The 19,877-nt window shown below is 38.3% G+C and overlaps 4 protein-coding genes across 6 annotated transcripts in view; 3 read left to right on the top strand and 1 right to left on the bottom strand.

The window, feature by feature from the left end:
* Nucleotides 1–3,487: 3,487 nt before the first annotated feature.
* On the top strand, nucleotides 3,488–5,860 carry LOC123864197 (tubulin beta chain-like). The gene is made up of 2 exons (XM_045904472.1): nucleotides 3,488–3,712; nucleotides 4,519–5,860. Exons 1-2 carry the CDS (start codon nucleotides 3,656–3,658, stop codon nucleotides 5,812–5,814), a joined length of 1,353 nt encoding a protein of 450 aa, XP_045760428.1. The 5' UTR covers nucleotides 3,488–3,655; the 3' UTR covers nucleotides 5,815–5,860.
* A 709-nt stretch (nucleotides 5,861–6,569) lies between these two features.
* LOC123864198 (tubulin beta-4B chain-like) lies at nucleotides 6,570–8,845 on the top strand. The gene is made up of 2 exons (XM_045904473.1): nucleotides 6,570–6,794; nucleotides 7,455–8,845. Exons 1-2 carry the CDS (start codon nucleotides 6,738–6,740, stop codon nucleotides 8,724–8,726), a joined length of 1,329 nt encoding a protein of 442 aa, XP_045760429.1. The 5' UTR covers nucleotides 6,570–6,737; the 3' UTR covers nucleotides 8,727–8,845.
* A 423-nt stretch (nucleotides 8,846–9,268) lies between these two features.
* LOC123864383 (tubulin beta-4B chain-like) lies at nucleotides 9,269–11,309 on the bottom strand. Its single transcript, XM_045904774.1, has 2 exons — nucleotides 11,084–11,309; nucleotides 9,269–10,616 (listed from the first exon to the last, which is right to left on the bottom strand). Exons 1-2 carry the CDS (start codon nucleotides 11,138–11,140, stop codon nucleotides 9,333–9,335), a joined length of 1,341 nt encoding a protein of 446 aa, XP_045760730.1. The 5' UTR covers nucleotides 11,141–11,309; the 3' UTR covers nucleotides 9,269–9,332.
* A 388-nt stretch (nucleotides 11,310–11,697) lies between these two features.
* Nucleotides 11,698–19,877, top strand: part of LOC123864360 (diacylglycerol kinase eta) — a 153,325-nt gene continuing 145,145 nt past the window's right edge. For all 3 annotated transcript variants that reach the window (XM_045904724.1, XM_045904725.1, XM_045904726.1), the window contains exon 1: nucleotides 11,698–11,955. In XM_045904724.1, coding sequence (XP_045760680.1) covers nucleotides 11,824–11,955 — 132 coding nt within the window. In that variant the 5' untranslated portion in view covers nucleotides 11,698–11,823. The remainder of the gene's footprint in view (nucleotides 11,956–19,877) is intronic.

Below are 19,877 nucleotides of genomic sequence, written 5' to 3' on the forward strand. Positions count from 1 at the left end.
GCGTGAAGGAGTAACAAACATACACACTGATATAAAAGGAAAAGGTGACTGACTGACTAATCTATCAGTCCACAGCTCAAACTACTGGACAGATTGGGTGAGAACTATATTTCCTTCGTATTAAGCTCCGTATATGCTATAACTTCATCATAAAAATATAGGTATAGGTAAATGCAATGGCACCTTGTACATCTTCAAATAGTGATTCATTGGGAATAACTATGTACTTGCACCATATAGGCAGCACTAAAATCGTCCTGGTGATATGTGGAAACTACTACCTACTTTACTTTACCTAATAAAACCTACTTACCAAACCTAACCTAACTTTTACATAAAACTGTTTTTCTCAGAAACTGGGAGGAATAAATTAAAAATTCTTTTTTTATATGAAAGTAGGGATATCAAACTTTATTATATGTAAACTTTCATTGAGACACAAAAATATTTGTATGTGGCCCAAACTCCATAGAGTGCTGGTCATTCTCTTTTGGCATGCAAATAGGTATTATGACATATCCGGTAAGAAAGGATTTTTGAAAATGAAACCCCTAATGGGGTAAAATAGGGGGTCGAAATTTGTGCAGTCCACGCGGACGAAGCCGCGGGCATAAGCTAGTCAATATATAAGTTTGACCGACTTCAAAAAAGGAGGTGCTTTTCCCCCTTTTTAGGGTTCCGTACCTTAAAAGGAAAAACGGAACCCTTATAGGATCACTCTGTTGTCTGTCTGTCCGTCTATCCGTCTTTCATGTCTGTCAAGAAAACCTATAGTGTACTTTCTGTTGACCTAGAATCATGAAAGGCATGTAGGTAGGTCTTATCGAACAAGTAAAGGAAACAATCTGAAAACAGTGAATTTGTGGTAACATCACAAAAAATATTAAAATGTGTTCATGAAGAAATAATAATTACAATTTTAATTTTCAAAGTAAGATAACTATACCAAGTGGGGTATCGTATAAAAGGGCTTTACTTGTACATTCTGGAACAGATTTTTATTTATTTTTATGCATAATAGTTTTTGATTTATCGTGCAAAATGTCCGAAAAAATACCCGAGTACGGAACCCTCGGTTCGCGAGTCTGACTCGCACTTGGCCTGTTTTTTTTATTTAGTTTAACTGTTAATATATTTTTTATTGTACACCATTATAAAAAGACAAAAGTAACACAAAAAATTTTACTGTATCAACCATTTGACGGTATTGTGGCCTATATTATGTACATTTTGTAAATAATAATAATTGTTATTTCGTTTTGCGATAATAATGATTATATTTCTAAAGTTTAATAAAATTATTGTAAAAGTCTTAACCCATGTGCAATACATATCAGAGCACGTATGGATTGTTGTTCCCGCGTAAAACAGACAGTCTTTGTACACTGCTTGATTCAATTCATTTAAGAGGGGTCTCTCCGTCACTCGCTCCATACAAACGTAGTTCCAATTTCATTTGAATATTAAGCAACCAAAGTCCATGAAATTTTGCAGACATATTCTAGAAACTAATATCTATGCCTGTGGTTTTCCAGATTTCTGTTAAAATATTCGGTTTCAAAATTAGATGGTCTTAAAAATTCACATACATATCTTTGAGCCGCTGTAATTTTAAAACTCCATATTTTTAGAAAAATCTAAAACACCACAGGCACAGATATTAGTTTCTAGAATATGTCTGCAAAATTTCATGGACTTTGGTTGCTTAATATTCAAATGAAATTGGAACTACGATTGTATGGAGTAAGTGACGGGGAGAGCCCTGTTAATTACATTTAAATGCATTTTATATATTGCTTTTATACTATACATTTAGAAATAAAACGAAAATATTTTATTCTATTAATTTTTATGCCATTATTTAATGTTATTATGTTATATTAATATTATTATGGTACTTAATCATTAAAAATTCACGATCTAGCTATTTAGTTAGGTCTATTTTGTTGATATAATCTTAAGGTAAATTAATTAATCTATTCTAAAACAATTGTATATATTAATTATATATGCAGGGTGTTTGAACTTTGAATACTTTTAATAAATAATGTGTTAAAAAATCACCTATATATGACAGGATGCAATAATTTAATGTAATATTAAGTCGCGAATTAAATCGTGTGAGCTATATTATTAAGAACGAAGAATAGGTCATACATAGTACGAAGCTAGTCATAAATTTCAAGTGAATCAAATAATATTATAATTTATATTAAGTTATTATCATATTTGATATAAAAGCAATTATAATAAATAATTATTTACGAATGTTTACGTTTCAAATTAATATGGTTTTTTCTTATCACCATAAAATGTAATACGTTTTCTATTTGCACTTTTCGAAAACTGTTTTGAAAAAATTTCAACTACAGTTGCATTGTTAACTATTCGAGCAATTGACGATGACTTCTCGAGAAGTTGATGACGACTGTAAAGCAGTTGATGATTACTCGAGAAGTTGATGACAACTGCGAAGTAGTTGACGACTGCTCGAGTGATGCTTGTATGGTGGCTCTTAAGCTTACTTTAAAACTTACATTTTGTAAGAGCTATATTTATTTTGCAAGTTTTCACAAAAGCCACTTGGCTTAGTAGAATGTTGTGAACACCAAAGAAATAATGAAATAAACGTTAGTAATAATGTTTTGCATCTTTGTAAGCACACTTAATGATTAAGATTTTACTTATGTAAGGTTTTTAATAAAGCATTTTTAATTAATGATTATGTGTTTTATTCAATTTGAACGTTCCATGGTAAACAATACCGTCTGCGAAAAATAATTGTAGGTAGATCGCTATATGTGCGATGTACCAATCTTCATACAAACATTTCACGAAAACGCTAGTTTCAAAACTTTCATAGGTGCACTTTCCTAGGTTTGCTATACTATGACGTCACAGTGAAATTAAAATGGCGCATACGCAAATGACGTTACAATTTTTTTAAGTTACAAATCAAAAGCTTCAAATCGCCTTTTCGAAAGTTAATACAATGAGAGTACTAAGGGTCGCTTCACACTGACACAGTCGAAGCGTCATTTTAAAATTTACATAGGTAGCTTAATTATTATTATTGATATCGGTTTATCTCCAAAATGTATTAAAAAGTTTTGTAGAGAAAAAACGAAGAAAAGACACGCATCTTTTAAATTTCTTGGTTGGTGCATAGTTTTTTTTTGGTAGAATATTAGCCATGCGAATCATGACTAATACTCCCCTTTCCGGCCTCCAATTAAGCGTTAAGCTTGTGCCAGGAGTGGGTATGACAACAGTGCGACGGGTGGGGTTTGAACCGCTGACCTTACGGAATTCAGTCCGCTCCTCAACCGTTGAGCTCATTGAGGTTTTAATAGTAATTTGTGCATTACGTTGTGGCTATAAGTTTTAGATTGAGTACGTCTAGGTTCGCATTGAGTCTGTCAGTATGAATCGATCCTATTTTTGGAAAGGATTCAAAAAGTCGTGACCAACCCTCTAACAGCAAAATAAAAATTCAGTGAAGCTACGATGAGATTACGATTTACTTATGATTTGACCTTAGAGTAAGTAGGTTAATAAATGTAAGATTTTGTACATTTTACTTTTATTATTTTGTAATAGTTTATGATTTTTTTCATGTTTGTTCACTAAATTATCTGTAAATAAACATACAATAATGAGGGAAATAGTCCATATTCAAGTCGGAAGATGTGGAAACCAGATTGGATCGAAGGTTTATTATTTTTTGTTATACCTAAGCAGTAATAGCCTAGTGGTTCAGACGTCTGCCTTCTATTCGTAAGGTCGGGGGTTTGGTCCTGGGCACGCATCTCTAATGCAGCATTCAAACCTGCGCGACCAACGCGACTTCGATGCGGGCACTTCAGTCGTGCGGTGGCAGTCGCCTCTCACGATATAGAGCGCTATAGAACAGAATAGAATAGAATAGAATAGAAGTATTTTTATTCAAGTAAACTTTTACAAGTGCTTTTGAATCGTTAAAATAATTTACTACTGATTCGGAATGCCGTTCCTACCGAAAACAACCAGCAAGAAACTCGGCGGTTGCTCTTTTTAATTGTTCAATTTAAAATAATATGCCATACTATAGAAGCAATTGCAGCCCCGCGCATTGCTATGCACACATATTATTATACGTGATCATTACACCTAGATATAGAATTAGGTCGTGATGATGATGATTTGGGATATCACTTATACAAGCTAACCAGACCCGGATTTGTTGGGGTGAAGGAATTCTAAGTAGAGAGAGAACCTATAATAAGATAGAAAACCTCGATTCTTCGAAAAAATATTAATTAATGATACCTCCGGGCCACAGCTGAAAATCAGCGTCCTGCATTTAATGCATATGATGCAGGACATAATGCTGAGCTGTACACCCATTTGGGGTGGTGTCACAGATGAAAATGTATATTTGTATACTTTGTTTTTATCTGTGACACCAACAACAAATAAATGCATTTTCTTTCTTTCTTTCTTACCTAACCAGTATTTCAACACCTCTATATCTTTCAGTTCTGGGAAGTAATATCCGACGAGCATGGGATAGACCCTAACGGCTGCTATTCAGGTGACTCCGAGCTTCAACTAGAACGGATCAACGTTTACTACAACGAAGGAGCTGGTGGAAAATACGTCCCACGCGCCGTATTAGTCGACCTTGAACCTGGCACTATGGATTCCATACGCGCTGGACCTTACGGACAAATTTTCCGACCTGACAACATAGTCTATGGCTCGAGTGGTGCAGGCAATAACTGGGCTAAAGGACACTATACTGAAGGAGCAGAATTGCTTGAATCTATCCTTGACGTTGTTAGAAAAGAAGCAGAAGGTTGCGACTGTTTACAAGGATTCCAAGTCGTCCATTCAATCGGAGGCGGCACAGGTTCCGGATTAGGAACGTTACTGCTATCGAATCTTCGAGAAGAATATGCCGATAGAATAATATTAACCTTTTCAGTGGTACCAAGTCCCAAAGTGTCTGACACTGTTGTGGAGCCATATAACGCAACGCTCTCCGTAAATCAGTTGATAGAAAATTCTGACCAATCATTTTGCATTGACAACGAAGCGTTGTACGATATTTGCTTCAGGACTTTAAGGTTGCATACGCCGACGTATGGGGATTTGAATCATTTGGTTTCAGCGACTATGTCTGGAGTAACAACGTGTTTACGTTTCCCTGGGCAGTTGAATGCAGATTTACGCAAGCTTGCGGTAAACATGGTGCCTTTTCCAAGGTTGCATTTCTTCATGCCCGGATTCGCCCCATTAACTGCTCGTGGAAGTCAAAAATACCGTGCTTTAACTGTACCGGAACTAACTCTACAGATGTTTGACGCTAAAAACATGATGGCTGCTTGCGATCCCCGTCATGGACGCTATTTAACAGTGGCTGCAGTCTTCCGTGGTCGTATGTCTATGAAAGAAGTTGACGAGCAAATGCTTAACATCCAGAACAAGAATAAGGACTACTTCGTGAAATGGATACCAAATAATGTCAAAACTGCTGTCTGCGATATTCCGCCACGGGGTATGAAGATGTCTGCTACATTCATCGGTAACACCACAGCGATCCAAGAACTTTTCAAGAGAATTTCAGAACAATTCACATCTATGTTTAGAAGAAAAGCTTTCATTCATTGGTACACGGGTGAGGGAATGGATGAGAGTGATTTTACTGAGGCGGACAATAATCTGAATGATCTGATTTCGGAATACCAACAGTACCAGGATGCGACGGTTGAGGACCAGGAGTTTGAAGATGAGGAGGATGAGACGGCGCCTAATGATGAAAGTGATGAATGAGTTTTGTTTTCTATTTTGTTATTTATTAAATTATTGTTGTATTCTTCGATTGGTGTATTTATTTACCTTGGTATTATAGGCTGGTCACCTTCCATGGAGTTCGATAGTCTTTGGAGGCGAAAGGTTCTGAAGTGTAGGTAAACCACTTCTTGGCAAACGGAATGTAGGGTGTTCCCCTAGCAAGCTGGAGCGAGGATATTCGTAAGGTTACTGGCATCGGTTGGGTGCGAAAAGTCTAGAATAGAGCAAAGAGGCCTATTTCCTACTACAGTGAATGCCTATTGGGCCTGAAAATGTAGTTGATCATTGATCATAACTTAAATAAATCCTTAATCTCTTAACGATTTTCGGGAAATCATAAAAGATTGCATTCGAATTGTTGTCATTCTCTAGGCCTACCTCAGAGGCGTTATACTTAGGAGACTATAGGCGCATAGTTTAATTACTATAATAATAATTATAAAACCCAACTAAGGTGTCCCAAACGTTATATCCTGGTACGATACTGATGAAATAAACTAACCTAATACTCTACAAGCGTAGGTATTTGTAGAGTTATATTAGCAGTGTAGTAAGATTAGACTGCCCGGACCAGCTTGTTTAGTGTTTAATTAAGTAGACATCTTGTTGATACAGTACTTATAGAAAACTTTTTATATAAATTCTCTATTGTCCAACCTTTTCAGAAACTCTGTGCCTAACGAAAAAAAAACTTAAACTTTTGAATTTGGATTTTTTTTAAATTTGTCGCTGCCAAGAAAAATTTCGAATCATTCAGCAAGAAAATTTCGTGTACGATGCACATGCATTAAATTCGTATTTTTTATTTTATTTATTTTTCACATTTTTTTTATATGACCAATTGAGTTGAAATTTTAACTACCTTTTTCTCTTTGGGACTAAATTATTCGTGAATAGCTAATATGAGGGAAATCGTCCACATCCAAGCCGGGCAATGCGGGAACCAAATTGGAGCTAAGGTATGTGTTATCAGTATCCATACAATACAGCACATTAATTTGAAACCTTTAGCTCATCGAAGTATTCGCATGCTATAGCGAAATTATTAACACCTTTATTCTTTCACATAAAGGGTTAATGCTTCGCTACGTACTACCTTTCTAGCGAGGAATTCGCACCTTTCCGTGTGCACCCCTTTTTACAGCGAGTACATTAACGCGTATTTATTTTTGAGTACTGTAACGTCACCAGGTCAGGTCTCATGTAATACCGGCTTCCCACGGTGCGTAATATTGCAGACGGCCGCGGTCGTCGCGACGACGTGTGTGTCTGACCGTGGTCGTCGGCTGTACGTGATAACTGATAATCCGCAGAATCACGCATCGTGGGAAGACAGTATAACATCACGCATCGTAGGAAGCCAGTATAACAAGTTATCGTGCAAGACATAACGAGCATTAACTATTGAGACCCTCGCGAAAGATGAAACTGCTGATTACTGTACAACCTACTCAGAACAAATCTGTACTTAGTAGGGGCTTCGAACTAGGTCAAAGGTGTAGGCGTAGCTTAAACCATGGTTAAGGCTTAGCCTAGTAGTTGTAAAGTTATATCAAAATTTTAGTAGTGCTACCTTGGATATAAACTGCTTTTCAATGTCTTTTCTCCTTTGTCAACAGTTTTGGGAGGTGATATCTGATGAACACGGCATCGATCCGACTGGCACTTATCAGGGAGACTCTGACTTGCAGCTAGAACGCATCAACGTGTACTACAATGAAGCTTCCGGTTCCAAGTACGTCCCACGCGCGATCCTAGTGGACTTGGAACCTGGTACTATGGACTCTGTACGCTCAGGCCCGTTTGGGCAAATCTTCCGCCCAGACAACTTTGTGTTTGGACAGTCTGGAGCTGGAAATAACTGGGCTAAAGGACATTATACAGAAGGTGCGGAGTTGGTCGATCCAGTTCTCGATGTAGTACGAAAAGAAGCTGAGGGTTGCGATTGCTTACAAGGATTCCAGCTAACACATTCTCTAGGCGGCGGAACGGGTTCAGGAATGGGTACCTTAATCATATCGAAGATAAGGGAAGAGTATCCTGATCGTATTATGAACACGTTTTCCGTCGTACCAAGTCCTAAAGTCTCGGACACAGTTGTTGAACCGTACAACGCAACTCTATCAGTCCATCAGCTAGTTGAAAACACAGATGAGACGTACTGCATAGATAATGAGGCGCTATACGATATATGCTTCAGGACACTGAAGCTGATCACTCCAACGTACGGGGATTTGAATCATTTGGTTTCAGCGACTATGTCTGGTGTCACAACTTGTTTGCGGTTTCCGGGGCAGCTGAATGCGGATTTACGGAAGCTCGCTGTTAATATGGTGCCGTTTCCGCGGTTGCACTTCTTTATGCCAGGGTTTGCTCCACTAACATCTAGAGGAAGCCAGCAATATCGTGCGTTGTCCGTTCCTGAGTTGACTCAACAAATGTTTGACGCTAAAAACATGATGGCTGCTTGCGACCCCCGTCATGGACGCTATTTAACAGTGGCTGCAGTCTTCCGTGGTCGTATGTCTATGAAAGAAGTAGACGAGCAAATGCTGAATATCCAGAACAAGAACAGCAGCTACTTTGTGGAATGGATACCTAATAACGTAAAGACGGCTGTATGCGACATTCCTCCACGTGGTTTGAAGATGTCTGCTACCTTCATAGGGAATACTACTGCTATCCAGGAGCTGTTTAAGAGGATATCCGAGCAGTTCACGGCTATGTTTAGGCGAAAAGCGTTTCTGCATTGGTACACTGGCGAAGGTATGGATGAAATGGAGTTTACTGAAGCCGAGAGCAACATGAATGACCTGGTCTCCGAATACCAGCAGTACCAGGACGCTACAGCTGATGACGAAGGGGAATTTGATGAGGAACTTGAAGAGTAATGTTTGTTTTGTCCAATGTTGTGATTGTTTAGATTCGTGTCTGTCATGTTTATTGTAGGCGTACCAGTTTTGATGTTTTTACTTTATTTGAAAATGTTTTAAATAAAAATATGCATACTTATTTTTTTTTCATTAGTTATGTCCTGTGGGTTCTGTATAATTCCCTAATATTAAGTTCATTTGCATGACATGATATGTTAAAGTTACTTCACGGTTGTGCTGTCTGTTAAACTTTGACCACCAATTATATTAGGCGCAAAGTGGATTTTCAAGTGATTCGATCATTTCGATCCTCGATGACACGGTCAATGACATAACTATGACACGTCTACGTCATTATTAAGAACCAAGAAATGACCAAGAACGTGGATATGAACAAAGGCCAGTCGAAACCTGATCGAAATATTTTTATACTAACCCGATTTTGATGAAACCTGTAGCAGATTTTTAATAATTTATATATAAAAAAGATAAGATTTTTAAAATGGCATAGCGGTCGATAAAACTGCAAACATCCAATTTTAATTGAAATCAATTACAAGTGTAGATAATGTTTTTTATTTTGAAACAAACAAGGACATACACAAATGAAGTACCAAAAAATAGTCACTCCAACCCCTCTTCGCCTTCCTCTTCGTCAAACTCCCCCTCATCATCCGCCGTCGCGTCCTGGTACTGCTGGTACTCCGAAATGAGATCATTCGTGTTGCTCTCAGCTTCCGTGAACTCCATCTCATCCATACCTTCGCCTGTGTACCAGTGAAGGAACGCTTTCCGGCTGAACATGGCCACGAACTGTGCTGATATCCTCTTGAAGATGACCTGTATAGCTGTTGTATTCCCAATGAACGTGGACGCCATCTTCAAACCCCGCGGAGGTATATCACAAACCGCTATCTTGCAATTATTGGGGATCCATTCCACAAAGTATGTGCTGTTCTTGTTCTGTACATTCAGGATCTGCTCGTCGACTTCCTTCATAGACATACGCCCTCGGAATATCGTCGCTACAGTTAAGTATCTCCCGTGTCGAGGATCGCATGCGGCCATCATGTTCTTTGCATCGAACATCTGTAGGGTCAACTCTGGGACTGTTAAAGCTCTGTATTGCTGTGCTCCTCGGGATGTGAGGGGTGCAAATCCAGGCGTGTAGAAGTGGAGACGAGGAAACGGGACCATGTTAACCGCCAACTTTCTCAAATCCGCGTTTAACTGTCCTGGGAATCGGAGACAAGTCGTGATTCCAGACATAGTTGCGCATACCAAGTGATTTAGATCACCGTAAGTAGGCGTAGTTAGCTTCAAAGTTCTGAAGCATATATCGTAGAGTGCCTCGTTGTCTAAGCAGAATGTGTGGTCCGTATTTTCTACCAACTGGTTGACGGATAGAGTGGCGTTGTACGGCTCCACGACGCAATCGGAGACTCGTGCGCTGGGGAACACTGAGAAGGATAAGGTGATGCGATCGGGGTATTCTTCTCTTATTCGGTTGATTAGCAAAGAGCCCATGCCCGCTCCTGTGCCACCGCCTAGAGAGTGGCAGATTTGGAAGCCTTGCATGCAGTCGCAGCCTTCCGCTTCTCGACGTACTACGTCCATAGCAGATTCGAGGATCTCAACGCCTTCAGTGTAATATCCTTTCGCCCAGTTGTTCGAGGCCCCGGCTGACCCGTAGACAAAGTTGTCAGGGCGGTAGAGACATCCGAAGGGGCCGGAGCGCACCGCGTCCATAGTAGTCGGTTTGAGGTCAATAAGCACGGTTCGTGGGACGTATTTGCCGCCGGAAGCCTCATTGTAGTAGACATTGATGCGTTCGAGTTGGAGATCCGAGTCGCCGTGGTAGCAGCCGCTGGGGTCAATGCCGTGCTCATCCGATATCACTTCCCAAAACTGTAAACAAAAAAGGTATTTTAGTCTGTATACCTACGAATCTGAACGCATCTCAGTGCTTGAGAGTTTTTACTAAACAAATTATGGGACGCTTCCGTAAGCCGCATCTGACAGCCGCGACTGATAGGCGAGCACAGTCGTCTTTCGAGATATTTCTCAAACATCTGCGGATGTCCGAGCTTTCAAGATTACGTCTGCGACTTATGTCCGACAGTTTGCACAGTTCAGCGTAAAGGTACTTAGTAAGTATTATCCAAATGCCTATAGTTTGTTTCCACCTTTAGTACATAGTTCGCAGGGTAAACTCCCACTGCATAATTTCACCGCTAGATCATTCTCGCAGTTTTCTGTGACATAGAAATTCATGTAGAAATTGTATGCAGCCGCACACACTGAAATTTCAGCGGTAAAGTCACGCAGTGAAATCCGTACGCGAGTACAGCTGATACATAAGTTGAAATACATACCTTTCCGCCAATTTGGTTCCCGCACGAACCGACTTGAAGAGTAATGATTTCCCTCATCTTGGTAATTTCTCAAATTCTTGATCCGAACACTTGTAAATTTCTTTAAAAATTATATCGAATCGTTTTGATAGTTGATGCTTAACATTAGCTTACAACTAATAAAAAAAATACAAAAAAAAATCAATCAAAATTCACACTATGTGCATCGTACGATGGATTTCAGGTAAATGACATAGAATTTTATTTTTCCATTTCAATTATTTCAAAATTGAATTCTAGAACGTTATTTAATCTTCTGGTTGGAAAAAGCTAATTTTTAACTGACCAAGAAGATCGGACTAAATAAATAAATTATTAAAAATATTTTTATAAAACTATTGTTTAATTAGAATAATTAATATTTACACTTATTTTACAACACAATTTAATCCCAAATATTATACAGCTATTCAATTTTTGTTTAAGAGACAGAGGCGCCATCTTCACTAAAATTTTCCCTGAAGCTTTCATGAAGCTTTTATTGCTTTTCCGCGCAGTTCATCCCCTTCTTCAGAGATGTCGCCTGACATAAAAGCTTGTTTTGTTTTCCCAGTAGCTATTGTCACAATGTTGAAGGCGCTCGCTCGAAATGTCAGCTAGGTAGCGATAAAACAATGTGATTTATTGTGGATTGTGTGATAACTGTATGATGTAGCCTGCTTTGATGAGTGAGAGTGTAGCGAGCGAGCGCCCGCGGTGTGATGTTAGAGGCAGGCGCCTCCATCGGTGAAAGGAAATCCCCCTGTGGCGAAGATAGCACGGATAGCGAAAATGAGACGGAGAAAAAACCTCTACTCCGCAGAGTGTCAACCAGCAAATGCGTCGGGAGACTGGTCAGTACATATCCCTTATATCTTTAAGTTCAAGGATGAATATCGTTTGTTTCGGGAGCGAAAACCGCGTAGCAAGGGCGTGCCATCTGTCATTTCAAGGGGAGGGAGGGGAGACCATGTGCCCGGGACGCGGAGCGTTGCGAAGCTCGAATTCACCCAATTCACCCAAATTTCGATTTTCAACAGTTTGTTATTACTACACTGCGATTAGTAATAAACCTAATTAGCGGTGGCTACTTGAGAAAGAATTGCCACATTATTTGTGTTGATGTATAAATAATGTAGCTTTCGCGGCTTTGTTTACATATTTAGTTTGTTTCGTGCGTCTTAATTTAACGCGCAATTAATTAGTACACCTCTTCGAATAGCGGGCTCGCATTATTTTAATGATCCCAGTACAGCGAGCTAATCCAGCGTTATATTGTTAATTAACGCTATATTGTTAATTAATTTAAATTAACAATTTTGCCGTCTAGTTTATTGGTAACTAAATCCGCTACTTGGTCTGTGGGATTTAGGTTTCTTTTGAAAGTTGATGCTCGCATTTTCATCTTATGGATTTAGGTTTTTTTTAAATCCCATGGGAATTTTGATTTTGCAGAGCCAAAAGTAGCCTATGTCCTTCCCCGGGATGCAAGCTACTCGTATCTCTGTACCAAATTTCGTCAAAATCAATTTAACGGATGGGCGTGAAAAGCTAGCGGACAAACAGACACACTTTTGCATTTATCATATTACTAGCTAATGCCCGCGACTTCTTCCGCGTGGAATTAGTTTTTCGAAATCCCGTGGAAACTCTTCGATTTTCCGAGATGAAAAGTAGTTATGTTATTCTCCTGGTATTTAATAATAATAAACAACAAACCAACAAACAAAGTGCACACTTTCGTAAGTATGTAACACATTTATAATAATATGGATACCTCTAGGTACCTACCTAGTACAAGTGCGGAAGTATGGACACTTAATTCTTTTACAAAATCATGGCGTAAATTAACAATCATGCTACTATTATAAAGGCGAAAGTTTGTGTGTGTGTGTGTGTGAGTGTGTGTGTGTGTGTGTGTGTGTATATGTGTGTGTGTAATTTATTAATCTTTTACACAAAACTACCGAACGGATTTGGCTGTTTGCAACGGAGATAGATTATAGGTACCCTTGATTAACACATAGGCATAGCACATAGGCTACTTTTTATTCTGGAAAATCAATGAGTTCCCAAGGGAATTTTTAAAGACCTATATCCACGGGAACGAAGTCGCGGGCATCAGCTAGTTAACATTTCACGATACTTCAAATAGTAACTATGGAGTTTCAGAATACAGAGTAAATAGTGCTTACAGTTCGTTACAGGTTGTTTTCACAGGCTTACAGCTCGCTACGCAGAATCGTGGAGCGCTGTTTGTTTGTTTATTTGTTGAACTCTAAATACCCGTATCGAGTACCTATCTCGTGTTTGGCGCGTACATTGCAATCGGAACCGTTAGGTCTCTACGTGGATGCTTTAATAGTACTTACTAGTTTAATAGTACTTAATTTTAATAGTGCTTACTTTTAATAGAACTTACATTATTGTTCAGGCCTGAAATAAAGTAAATTACGATTTTTTCAAGATTTTTTCAGTTAATTCTTCGCTGGTTTTCTCGATAGGAATGGCATTCCAAATCATCAGTGGCAAATTATTTGACGATTCAAAAGTGCTTTTTAATCCCCGATCCAAATAGAGGAGTGTTATAAGATTGACGTGTGTATCTGTGTATCTGTCTGTGGCATCGTAGCTCCTAAACTAATGAACCGATTTTAATTTAGTTTTTCTTTGTTTGAAAGGTGGCTTGATCGAGAGTGTTGTTAGCTATAATTCAAGAAAATCGGTTCAGCCGATTGAAAGTTATCAGCTCTTTTCTAATTACTGTAACCTTCACTTGTCGGGGGTGTTATAAAGTTTTAATTTACACTTGCAATACTTAATACTTACAAGTGCTTGTAATAGTACATTATAGTCTATTACTCAAGTGATTTTGAAATTCATAAACTTCGAATGCGTCGTTGTTGTGAAAGGGTCCTAGATGCTAGCTAAAACTTACTTTTTCGTTGAAAATTGTTCTTTAAATTCAGTGCACGATCAAAATAGATCAATTAGATCTCAAAGGATGAAAATAGTATCCACAAAATAATATAATAATAATTAATTAATGGTTAATGCACTCGGAAGCGTGCAGGCGACCCGCGGTTTTATCACTCCGGGGACGCCGCCGCCGCGCTCCATTAAAACTGAAAGCCTTTACACCACGCGCGCTATTACGTGTAATTAAAAATAGATTACACGGGTCTATTAAAATTTATTTATTTTTAAAGCCAGAAATATGTTTATACCCACAGTATCCTAATACAATCATCATCAATTGATATAGACGTCCACAGTTGGGCATTGGTTATACACGGTTGACTTATACGGTTATGAAAGATAACTGTGACATAGATAGGGAACGGAGGGCGTTGGCGGTTAGAGGGAATATGATAGCTCGCAGATTTGCACGTTGCACAAAAGAAGTTAAGGTCACTTTGTTCAAGTCCTTTTGTCAGAGCTTCTACACGTGCAGTCTGTGGGTTGACTATACCCAAAAATCTATAAACGCTCTCCGAGTACAGTATAATAACATCTTCAGAATAATGTTGGGACTGCCCCACTGCCTGCCTGCCTGACTGGGACTGGATACTGTAGCGCGTCCGGTATGTTTGCGGAGAACCGTGTAGACGGTTTCTTCGCAATAATGCGGAAACGGATCGCCTCAATTAAAAGCAGGCTGGAGAGAAGTCCCAACATTATCCTGAAGGTGATAGCAGACAGACAGGACAGCGCTCTCAAAGCGCACTGGATGTCTGCATTAGTTAATAAGTATATTAATTATATTAACTAACATAGAATAAGTTTCTTACTAACATACATTACATTATAATTTAGTTACTAACATAGGTTAAGATGTTTACTAACATAATATTGTGGGCCTTTGTTGCTTAAATAAATAAAGATATTATTATTATTATTATTATACACGGCACAGTCTTGCGCCGCTTAGATCCAGCGGCTCCCCGCGGCTCGTTTGATCATTGATGTCGTTTGTCTACCTAGTTGGAGGTCTTCCAAGACTGCACTTTCCGGTGTGAGGTCCCATTACCATTGGACCCCAACGCGTATCGGCTTTTCGAATAATGTGCCCTGCCCTTTGCCAATAATTCAACTTGGCAAACCGCATTATTCCACTGCCGCGGGATTGAAGGACAAACCAACAAAGAAATACACTTTCATGTATGGTATCTTAATGGTGATCATTTTAGCCCTTAACTTTTAACCCCATCAATTAAAAGAAAAACATGAAAGATGCATGAAAACTTCCAATATCAATTCAATAATCCACAAAATATTAGGTACCTACCTCAAAATATAAGACGGGTCAAGGTTACAAAAAAATTGAAAGAGAGAATAGGTACTTACGCTTCTAGGAATAGAAAGAACCTCCGTTCCGCGCGAGACAAAAGCGAAAATATTTCCATTTTCCACTTGTTCCATTTGAAAATGTTCATCGAATACTTCTATTCTATACAGATTCCGCGCTATCTAGTGCTCTTCAAACTTTGCACACCCACTGACCTAGACTGGTGGTTCTTAGTTTATTTTTACCGTAATTATAACTGTAAAATATTAACAGTAACAAAGCTATAATACCTGTATTAAAAAAAACTAAACAAGTGTAAATTAAAAAAATATAACACCCGCTGATATCTTTCAAACGGCTGAACCGATTTTCTTGGATAAGAACACTCTCGATTAAGCCACCTTTCAAACAAAAAAAAAAAACTAAATTAAAATCGGTTCATTAGTTTAGGAGCTACGATGCCACAGACAGATACACAGATACACACGCCAAACTTATAACACCCCTCTTATTGGGTCGGTGGTGAAAAACCGGCCAAGTGCGAGTCAGACTCGCGCACTGAGGGTTCTGTACTCGGGTATTTTTTCCAACATTTTGCACGATAAATCAAAAACTATTAGGTATACAGAAAAATAAATAAAATCTGTTTTAGAATGTACAGGTAAAGCCCTTTCATAATTTGATACCCCACTTGGTATAGTTATCTTACTTTGAAAATTTAAACATATTTTAATCTTTTTTTTAAATGATGAGACCACAAATTCGCGGTTTTCAGATTTATTCCTGTACTTGTGCTATAAGACCTACCTACCTGCGTCTACTAGATCAACGGGAAGTACCCTATAGGTTTCTTGACAGACACAACGGACGGACGGACGGACGGACGGACGGACGGACGGACGGACGGACGGACAGACACAGACAGACAGACACCAAAGTGATCCTATAAGGGTTCCGTTTTTCCTTTTGAACGTACGGAACCTTTAAAATAAAAATAAAACGACTTAAATAACCACAAACACTAAAAAGTAAAAAATATTTTAATTTATTTGGCACCGAATATATTATGTACTCGTAGTTCTATATTAAAAAAATTTGGATTTTTTTTATTTTCAAGTCAAGAGTGAATAGGCATCATCTCGCCAAGCGCGCTCCATCTTAGGCTGCATTATCACTTGCCAGCAGGTCTGATTGCAGCTAAGCACTAGTCTATAAAATTTAAAAAAAAACTCCAACCAACAAACACAGTTTCTAATTTATTATATGGGTGGTCTTCATTTCGCGTCAGAGAAAGCGAATATAATTTCTATCTTCCACTTGTCCCATTTCAAAATGTTCACCGAATTGTATGCCGACATATTCTCTTCAATTTTTGCAGCTTCACTGACCTAGACTGAGGGGTTTTTTCTACTTACTATGTACAAGTAAAGTAGGGTCATTATCATCATCATGATTAATCTATAGCCGGCTCACTACGGAGCACGGGTCTCCTTTCAGGATGAGAAAGGTTTAGGCCATTTTTTCCATTGTACGTTTTAATTTTTTTTTTTTTTTTAATTTCAATGTTTGATTTGTTTTTTTTTTTCATTGAACGAACCGCATGTAAAAAACCTACAAAAAAAGCATTTAAAAATTGTAGGTATAACTAACACAATATTTACTACGCCACTACGGCTAATGTGTTGAACCTTGTAATCATATTTATCGTCTTTTTTAACACACATTATGCAAATAAATATAATCTAATCTATTCTGTCTATTCAAAGTCCGCCACGCAAGCTTAGTGTGGATTGGCAGAATTCACACACATTGAAGAACATAATGGAGAACTCTCAGGTATGCAGGTTTCCTCGTGGTGTTCCCCTACACCGTAAAATCAAGTGGTACTTAATTGCTTAAAACACACATAACCCCTAAAATAACCCCTAAAAGTTAGAAGTGCGTGCCCGGGATCGAACCCCCGACATCCCGAATATAATATAGCACTGTATATAAGATACTGTATAGCTTCAGGGTGCTTTCAAAGCTGGGAAACTTTTATTGTGATATATATCAGAGCGAGTTAAAGTCTGATGGTGCTTGCACTTACGTAAAACACTTGGGGGTGTAGGGTTACCTCTTCTTTTAAATAACGCTTCAAATGTTTATTTCTTCTTTCTTTCTATAGTTGACATTTAACACGTTGACATAAAAACGGAACGCTTATGGGATCACTTTGTCGTCTGCCTGTCTGTTCGTCCGTCCGTCCGTCGTTGAGTTTTTTGTACACCATCGTAGTGCCGTCGACATAAGGCACACAATTACAAAGTAACAATTATTCTAAAGTAATAAAGCGTGGCAACCCTGTTAAAGTTGAGCGCCCTACAAAGTCACGACGGCAAATTAATAATTAGCGAGCTTCATAGTTGGCTTTACTTTTCCGGTTTGCTTTTCATTTTCCAGAGTCACTGACATTAAAGTGCCTTTGCATGCGGAGATGTAGTAGCAGCCTGTTAGGTGAACTCTGAAACGTAATAAGTTGATTTCCAACTACGGAATATAATATAATGCATAAATATCATATACATACATATTATATTTCCGTAGTTTGAAGGCAACTTTACGGTTCACCAGATACAGCCCGCTGACAGACAGATGGACGGATGGACGGACGGCAAAGCTTCAGTAATAGGGTTCCGTTGGCAACCTCTTGGGTACGGAACCCTATAAACGAAGTCTTCGTCGGTAAATTATTATTAAATACACCAAAGCCTGTTCATTATACTTTTCCGTTTTACTTTTCATTTCCGCTGTGTCCTTCAATTTTTTCCCCGACAGTGATTGAAATATGTAGGTACCAGATGTACATTCGGGTATAAAGTCGTATTTCATGTCAGCTCTCTTTAGATATCAATATTTGTAGACCTTTTTCAACTTTTTTAGGGCATTTTACATATTAGGTTCATGGTTGAATTGCTCAATAAATGTTCATAGGTGGCGGTAATCACTTTAACATCAGGTGACACGTTTGCTCACATTTTTTTTCTAACTGCATCTACTTACTTTTCAATATAGGTAGGTCATTATAATCATCATCCCGTTGCCGGCTCACTACTGAGTACGGGTCTCCACGCAGAGAAATAATAGTTTGGTCATAGTCTACCACACTGGCCAAGTGCGCATTGGCAGACTTCACACACCTTTGTAGGTGTCTCACAATGTTTTCCTTCATCATTAAGGCGCCCTTATCAGATGTTAATGGTAGAAAAGTTTTTTTTATAACGTACCTCTTACCGAAGCCCAAGACCCCCACAGAAAGGATTTTCTAGTCAGTTAGTTTTTTTTTTTTCATTGTAGAGAAGGTTGTGAATTTCATCTCGTCTATAGAATATAGTATAAACGGAAAAGCCAACTGACTGACTGACTGATCTCAACACACACACACAGCTCAAACTACTGGACAGATCGGGCTGAAATTTGGCATACATATAGCTATTATGACGTAGACATCCGCTAAGAAAGGATTTTTGAAAATTTACTCCCTAAGAGGGCAAAATGCGGTTTTGAAATTTGTGTAGTCAACGCAGACGAAACCGCGAGCATAACTTAGTTTCATATAGAGGTTTAATATATCCTCGCAATTTATCATTCGTGGTCGCTGAACTAAAAATTAAAAATATATAATATATTATAGTACCTACAGGTATAGTACCTAAATGGATTTACGTTGTACAATATGTACATGCTAGTCCCGCGGGAAATCTCACTGTAGGTATGAGTTTTCTTCATAACCTTAATAGAATTTTTACAACAAAAAATACATGCTTGAAAATTAATAGTTAAACAAGTATTATTAAAACCCAGTTATGTGCGAGTCGCACTCGCGTACAGAGGGTTCCGGACTCGGCTATTTTTTCCGACATTTTGAACGATGAATCAAATACTAATGCATAAAAATAAATGAAAATCTGTTTGAGAATGCACAGGTAAAGCGCTTTTATTATGATATCCTACTTGGTACAGTTATCTTACTTTAAAAATTGAAAATAATAGTTATTTGTTCATAAACACATTTTTTTGAGATGTAACCACAAATTCACGATTTTCGGATTTTTAACCCCCGACCCAAAAAGAGGGGTGTTATAAGTTTATAAGTTTGACGTGTGTATCTGTGTATATCTGTGTATCTATGTATCTGTCTGTGGCATCGTAGCTCCTGAACTAATAAACCGATTTAAATTTAGTTTTTTTTGTTTGAAAGGAGGCTTGATCGAGAGTATTCTTAGCTATAATCCAAGGAAATCAGTTCAGCCGTTTGAAAGTTATCAGCTCTTTTCTAGTTATTACTGTAACCTCCACTTGTCGGGGGTGTTATAAATTTTTAATTTACACTTGTTTCCTTTACTTGTGCTATAAGATCTACCTACCTGCCTTTCATGATTCTAGGTCAACGGGAAGTACCCTATAGGTTTTCTTGACAGACACGTCAGATGGACAGACAGGTAACAA

This window comes from Maniola jurtina, chromosome 4 (assembly GCF_905333055.1).
Source record: "Maniola jurtina chromosome 4, ilManJurt1.1, whole genome shotgun sequence".
Taxonomy (NCBI): domain Eukaryota; kingdom Metazoa; phylum Arthropoda; class Insecta; order Lepidoptera; family Nymphalidae; genus Maniola; species Maniola jurtina.